Source organism: Olea europaea, chromosome 18, assembly GCF_002742605.1.
Source record: "Olea europaea var. sylvestris chromosome 18, O_europaea_v1, whole genome shotgun sequence".
NCBI classification, from domain to species: domain Eukaryota; kingdom Viridiplantae; phylum Streptophyta; class Magnoliopsida; order Lamiales; family Oleaceae; genus Olea; species Olea europaea.
In genome coordinates, this window is record NC_036254.1 from 13,540,885 (window position 1) to 13,548,117 (window position 7,233).

At 33.1% G+C, this 7,233-nt stretch overlaps 1 protein-coding gene across 9 annotated transcripts; it reads right to left on the reverse strand.

Moving 5' to 3' along the window:
- Positions 1-444: 444 nt before the first annotated feature.
- On the reverse strand, positions 445-6,229 carry LOC111367532 (DNA-directed RNA polymerase III subunit RPC6-like). Of its 9 annotated transcripts, none has more exons than XM_022988471.1 (5): positions 5,976-6,221; positions 5,376-5,589; positions 4,135-4,233; positions 2,772-2,973; positions 445-1,053 (listed from the first exon to the last, which is right to left on the reverse strand). In XM_022988471.1, exons 4-5 carry the CDS (start codon positions 2,969-2,971, stop codon positions 558-560), a joined length of 696 nt encoding a protein of 231 aa, XP_022844239.1. In that variant the 5' UTR covers positions 2,972-2,973; positions 4,135-4,233; positions 5,376-5,589; positions 5,976-6,221; the 3' UTR covers positions 445-557. The 9 variants fall into 9 exon arrangements, with proteins under 9 accessions (XP_022844239.1, XP_022844232.1, XP_022844237.1 ...); XM_022988464.1 differs by lacking the exon at positions 445-1,053 and having other exon boundaries at positions 2,158-2,973; positions 5,976-6,057; positions 6,119-6,229; XM_022988469.1 differs by lacking the exons at positions 445-1,053; positions 5,376-5,589 and having other exon boundaries at positions 2,158-2,973; positions 4,135-4,222; positions 5,976-6,057; positions 6,119-6,229.
- Positions 6,230-7,233: the final 1,004 nt, after the last annotated feature.

A 7,233-nucleotide genomic window follows, 5' to 3' on the forward strand; every position in this document is an offset into this window, starting at 1 on the left:
CGTTATTGTGGCATTAAATGATAGGTCAAACATTTAATTTCACCTTTTATTCAACCTATTATCTAACGCTCAATTGAAATTGTAATCGCAGTAAGACTACATAACATTATTTTTCAAAAGGGTATTATAATATGTCATTACGATATTGAATGCATGTTGTAAAGAATTTTAGAACTCAAAAAGTCTCGAATATGACAAGTCATCAAATTTCATGCAACCGATCAACACCCTCCAATGCACACTAATCTAGTATGGTTGGACCGATTTAAATTTAGCCCCCATTTGGCCCCCATTCTTGCCAAATTCTAATGGTTACAATAGTTTTTTTTTTTTTAAATGTGTGGTTAAAAAGGAAAAAAATGGGGAGAAGAATGGGGGCCAAACGGGTAATGTTCCAGTCTCGTGTAAATGAAAATGAGAAATTTTTTAACACGAGAATACTGATACACCAAATGAAAATAGCTCAAATCAAATAATTAAAAATCTGTAATGTACAGCTGAAAGCAAACTTCATAAAGACAAATCACAAGGCGCATCAAAAATCAATATTCAACCAGTTAGTAGTACACACAAGTACTAGGAGATATAATTCCATCGGGAGTACACAGACTAATCCGAGGACAAGCACCGCATGGAATTGAAGCAAATGCGCCCACTTTCGAACCCTTAGCTACAAGAGCACCGCTATCAAATCGGTAACAACTTGTTCCAATAGGAATGGAATAATACTCCCCCAGGCCAGTGCTCTTCACCTCGATTATTTCATTGTCTAAAACCATTGAGTTCAGTATCTCAGAAACTTGCTGGATAGAGATTTCGAACATCACCACTCGTTGCTTCTTCAAATCCTCATGAACTCTCTCGATAGTAGCAACCTTTTGAACACGTATACACCGTAAGCACAACTGTTTCAATACATTAATGAGTTCTTTGTCGAGATTTCCATCAACATACCATACACCTCCGCTAATTTCCTTTGAGGGTTCGAACTCGACTGCCATGTAGTGTTTTTTCCCTTTGTACTGGATATTTACGACCTCTTTTATCAATTTCCTAGTCAACAATGAGAACATCCATAAAAACATTTCTTTAGTGGAAATTAAGGAAAACTTTAAATCAGTTTTTGTATCAGAGAAAAAATTAGAATTCCGACCTATGTTACTTTTCTTTAATTATTTGAGAATATTTGCTGGAGAGGCCACATCCAGAGTGGGAACGTGAAACATGGCCAGTCTTAATGATTTTTTTACGAATAACCCATTGAATTCAATAAAATCCATCTACCTTTTAAAAGTCGACCATTGGGTCTATTTGGCCAATTGGAATGCTCCTTTTCAATAAAAATAGTGAAAACAGACTATGAACATTTTTATTAAGCTTAAAGTAGAGATAAAGATACAGGGCCTCCTAAACCAGAAAAGAAAAAATATATATATATAATTATTTTTTACTTTAACCATTAAAGGCTAATCTGGAAAATTTGCACCATTGATTATTAGTTTGTCCAAACCTACTCTACACAAAAATGAACATCAAATCATGGATTAAAGCCATATTATTTAGACCGAATGGAACATTGGCCATACTCATTTTATGAGTCTAGCACTTAGCGGTCTTGATGTTAATCAATTGAAAGTTATGAACTAAACAATACAAAAATGGGTAATGCTATTTAACCTCATTAGAGTTACTACTCTATTCTAGATGGCGTTATTATGGCATTAAATGATAGGTCAAACATTTAATTTCACCTTTTATTCAACCTATTATCTAACGCTAAACTGAAATTATAATCACAGTAAAACTACATAACATTATTTTTCAAAAGGGTATTATAATATGTCATCACAATATTGAATGCACGTTGTAAAGAATTTTAGAACTCAAAAAAGTCCCGAATATGATGAGCCATCAAATTTCATGCAACCGATCAACACCCTCCAATGCACCCTAATGTAGTATGGTTGGACCGATTTAAATTTAGCCCCGTTTGGACTCCATTCTTGCCAAATTCTAATGGTTACAATAGTTTTTTTTTTTTTTTTTTTTTAAATGTGTGGTTAAAAAGGAAAAAAATGGGGAGAAGAATGGGGGCCAAACGGGTAATGTTCCAGTCTCGTGTAAATGAAAATGAGAAATTTTTTAACACGAGAATACTGATACACCAAATGAAAATAGCTCAAATCAAATAATTAAAAATCTGTAATGTACAGCCGAGAGCAAACTTCATAAAGACAAATCACAAGGCGCATCAAAAATCAATATTCAACCATTTAGTGTAGTACACACAAGTACTAGGAGATATAATTCCATCGGGAGTACACAGACTAATCCGAGGACAAGCACCGCATGGAATTGAAGCAAATGCGCCCACTTTCGAACCCTTGGCTACAAGGGCACCACTATCAAATCGGTAACAACTTGTTCCAATTGGAATCGAATAATACTCCCCCAGGCCAGTGCTCTTCACCTCGATTATTTCATTGTCTAAAACCATTGAGTTCAGTATCTCGGAAACTTGCTGGATAGAGATTTCGAACGTCACCACTCGTTGCTTCTTCAAATCCTCATGAACTCTCTCGATAGTAGCAACCTTTTGAACACGTATACACCGTAAGCACAACTGTTTCAATACATTAATGAGTTCTTTGTCGAGATTTCCATCAACGTACCATACACCTCCGCTAATTTCCTTTGAGGGTTCGAACTCGACTGCCATGTAGTGTTTTTTCCCTTTGTACTGGATATTTACGACCTCTTTTATCAATTTCCTAGTCAACAATGACTTGAGCGATTTGTTGACGACATGATCAGTGAGCTTTGTCTCGTGTTTGATATCTCGTACCCAAATCCCCAAATCTTTTTTACTTTTGATTGCATTAAGGATTGCACGCTCAGCATCTACAAGACCCAATGGATCTACCTCAGGTCTTTTCCTCTTAAGAGAGCTAGTCTCAAGTGATCGACTCATTCCTGACAAGAATGATTATTAATATAAAAAAATAAAAAAAAAATAAAAAAGAACAGTCTCTAACACTTTAATTTCTTTAAATCTATGAAAAAATACACTGATTTGTCAACAATAACAAACATATATTAACGTAAAACCAATCAAGGCTTCTATTTGACAAAATTTCAATCTCCCTGACAACCATAGTATTTTAAGTATAACAAAAAGTATCTCTCACAAACCATGCAACACGTTCAGATAGATTTCACAGAATTTTTTTTACAGGTGAACACATGGCATAATATCACTCACTTCACTCCAAACAAACAAAAAAGGGCACCATATGCAGGGAGTTGTTCATTTTACTTCATCTATAGTAGAATCTATTTCTATTTTCGCAGCAAAAGGTCAATGATGTTCCATTTTAAATTCTACTGAGCGCCAAAAATGTAAAAATAAAAATTCAATAATCCAATTTTAACAACAACATTCATCCACAAGTCAACAATCCACAGCCCAGTTCACCAATAATCCAACAAATAAAAATGAACAATCCAAAAGTATTCAAACAACATTTCTCTCATGCATTGCATGCACACACTTGTAAACATCTAGAATGGATAATTTACAATACACATTCACATAGAAAAACATAAAAAGTTTAAGCCAACACGTCACTCGAAACTCAGAATAGATTTCCACAGTTGTGTATCAATTGCATTTTGTAAAGCAAAATACTAAACAGTCTAACAAACCACAAGATGACCTCACCAATCTTAACCGCAATATGATTCATATCATAATATAACACCCTCCTCTCGAACAACATAGCAACACTGAACTTCCCTCTTAACATGTTGGATGAATTTATTAATTCAAATTGGCCCACATAATAAAGAGGTAAATCTTGACAGACGAAATTTTATCATCCTAGTTACATTATTGTAATAACTAGCATAAGTTAAAAATAAAAAAGAAAGAGCAAAAATCCCGACTAGGTCCAATTTATAACGCTTCATTTAATAAAAATTGAATATTGAAAGATGCAAATGCAGCCTACAAATAAAATAGTAACAAGTCGTATAAAAATCAAATAGAATTTTCAACAAGGTGCCACAAATCAGCCATCTAACTTTTATCGAACAAATATTTGATAGCCAAAAACCAGCACACCAGTGCCGTACCTGTGTTTCACGGGGCCTGAGGCGAACCTCAAGATTTGGGCTCCCAAGCCATGGTATTTGACTCAAGTCACTCAACAGCTAACAATTCCTGATATTTGACTGTAAAATTAGAACAAAAATTATAACATCAATCCACACATCCAAAATGAAGAGCAAAAACTGGAAATTATGACACTAGTGTCTAAAATCAATTCTGTTATAGTCATCTAAAAGTGTGATGAAGACTTCCAAAGCAAAATTGGATTCATGGAATGCCTTTAAAAAGCTTATAATTGGATAAAACTCATCAAAGCAAATAATTGCCGGATAGATATTATTAAGTGATGCAGATGCTAGTGAAATTTCACTAACTACCCTGTTAATATAAAAGCAATCGTGGGCTGCCTTATGTGTCCATTGTTACCATTCCAATCATCATAATGTGGCCTAAATTCAAATATAAAAGCATTCAGATTCAGAACCACAGAATATGTTCAATTCCATGCCCTTGCAAAAGCAATGTAAAGGAAGAAAGTCTTTTGTGTCCTGCCTTATGTGTCCATTATTAAAAGGTTTGTTATTTAGCCTTATTTCTCTACTTAACACTACCAAAAAAGTATGTTCAGCTTTAACCAGCTTCTTATGGTCCATGAGGGTGTTGGTTTTTTTACTATCAGACGGTCTCAGATTGCAGCTCAATTGCCAGGAAGAACAGATAATGAAATAAAGAATCTATACCCTAAAACTCAAAAACCATTTTCTGAAGTTCAAAATTATGAAGAAAAACCATCTGCAAGCAGCATCAAGAATAATCACCAAGATTAGAAAACATCAGACGGGTCCAGTGAACTGACTATTGGGATTCTCACCATCAAACACTCGTCTCTAATTCTCTAAAGGTTTGTTATTTAGCATTATTTCTTTAGGCATTGTCCAAAACTAGTCTTATGTTCTAATTGGTTCCTTGTACAAAAAACCACTACATAAATTCATAAACAGCCGCAGGTAATCTGTAATCAGTTTGGTGACTAGTTTGCAAAACTAAAAATCTAATATTAATACTTAATAACAATTAACAGAAACTAAAACCAATGCATAAACAGAAAAATAATCCCAACAGCAATTAATTAACAAGGAACAATCTTAAAAAACATTTTCGAAAAAATCGATAAGCAAAAGGAAAATATGAAATTGCCCTACTGTAGTACATATGCAGGAAAGCAAAAGAGAGAAAAAGAAGAAATTTAAAAATCTAGACATACCCAAAATTGGCAAAACGGGATGAAAATTGAAGAAGGAGATGAGAAATTGAGAGGTGGCTTGTTGATGATGAATCGGTGATGACGGCTCCTCGGCCACACCTGATCAAGTCCAACCTCTACCGTCGCCGTTGTTCTTCCGCGAATCCGCCTATGTCTAGGTTTTGGCCTTTTGCCGACTGTCGTTGGTTTCTCAAGGCCTACTTGTTAGTGCGGTCTGTATGTAAGTTTGAAGATGTCAGTTTCTGAGGCATTATGCATAGTGGGCTTTATTTTAAAAAAAAAAAAAAAAAAAAAAATGGGGCNTATGATATGTTTTATTTTAAATTATATACCAGAAATAATTTTTTTTTTTTTTTAAATACAGGAGGCTAGTATGGTGCCTTTTCATTTTCCAATTACACCAGGTATTCATCAATAAAATCTATTCAGTAACTAATACATGGGTATGTACAATTTAACATCTGATGCTGAGTATAAACGTAAACCGTATGTCGCTCATACGTAAACATCAACAGAATAATTACAAGCAAAGACCATCATGGATGTAGATTAATATGCGATTGCACAGTTATATTATGAAATAGTAAAGCTAGTTTGTACCTGCAAAAGCCGAATCGAAACTAGACGAAAATTTCCCCAAATTTCTGGGTGGCTTTGAAGAAGACAACGCCTCGCACAAAGTCTAGGTTAGATTAATATGCGATTGGACAGTTATATTACGAAATAGTAAAGCTAGTTTGTACCTGCAAAAGCCGAATCGAAACTAGACGAAAATTTCCCCAAATTTCTGAGTGGCTTTGAAGAAGACAACGCCTCGCACAAAGTCTAGGTTAGAGCGGGGATGACTTCACTTCGGATATTTATCTACAAAGGGATGTTTACATAAATCATCTCCAAACTTAAGGCATTGTGCGAAACCAGTCCCTGTGTTTTCATTCTTGGCAAAACTATCTTCAACCTATGATTTTGGTGCTCAAGTTGTCATTTCTAAGGGATTCGGTTGATTTATGACTAACCATTATAAAAGTTAGGAAAATTCCCCCAAGTACAGGTGAATTCTTCACAGATTTCCTACAGGTGCTGCATTGATAGTACCTAATTTATAAATGTTTTCTTTTTTTCTTGCCAATTCCAATGAGATTGTGCCAAGTATTCCCTGCATGAATTATGTGAAACTTTTTCGATTCGTATAGCGTTACTCTATAAAATTTAATACTAAGCCAATATTAATCAAATATTTAGTAAATTTTAATAAAATTGAATGAAATATGTAATTGAAAAATTATGATTTTGAAATTTTAAACCATGAATAAAATTTGATTAATATCTGATTTTGAAATTTTAAACCTTATTTCTTAGTTCTAAAATGGGTAATACTTAATCTCTTATATATGAAATTTTCCTAAGCAAAAAAGAAAACAAAGTAAAAGTAAATATTCTCCAATTCCGTTTTTGGTACCCATATTTTTCAATTGTTAGTTAATAATGTATTTTGTTGTTTAATTCAACTTTATTTCTTAATTAAATTTGGGTGCCACTATTTACATCTATAGTTTTTTTTAGAAATATCCACTTTTAAAAAGATAATTATATTATATTTTAAACTTATGTAAATTTTAACTAAATAGACATATATAAAATTAAATAAAAATATATCGTTCTAAATTCATCAATTAATATTTTCTTTTAAAAAAAAATCTTTTGAACCTTTTTATATTCTTTTAGAGTTTGTATTTAACTAAAATTTTAATAATCATAAAATATCATTTTCAACTAAAATCACAAAACCCTAATAATCATAAAGTATCACCTTCAATTGAACTTAAAAAAAATAAAATAAAATCAACACGTTATTTTA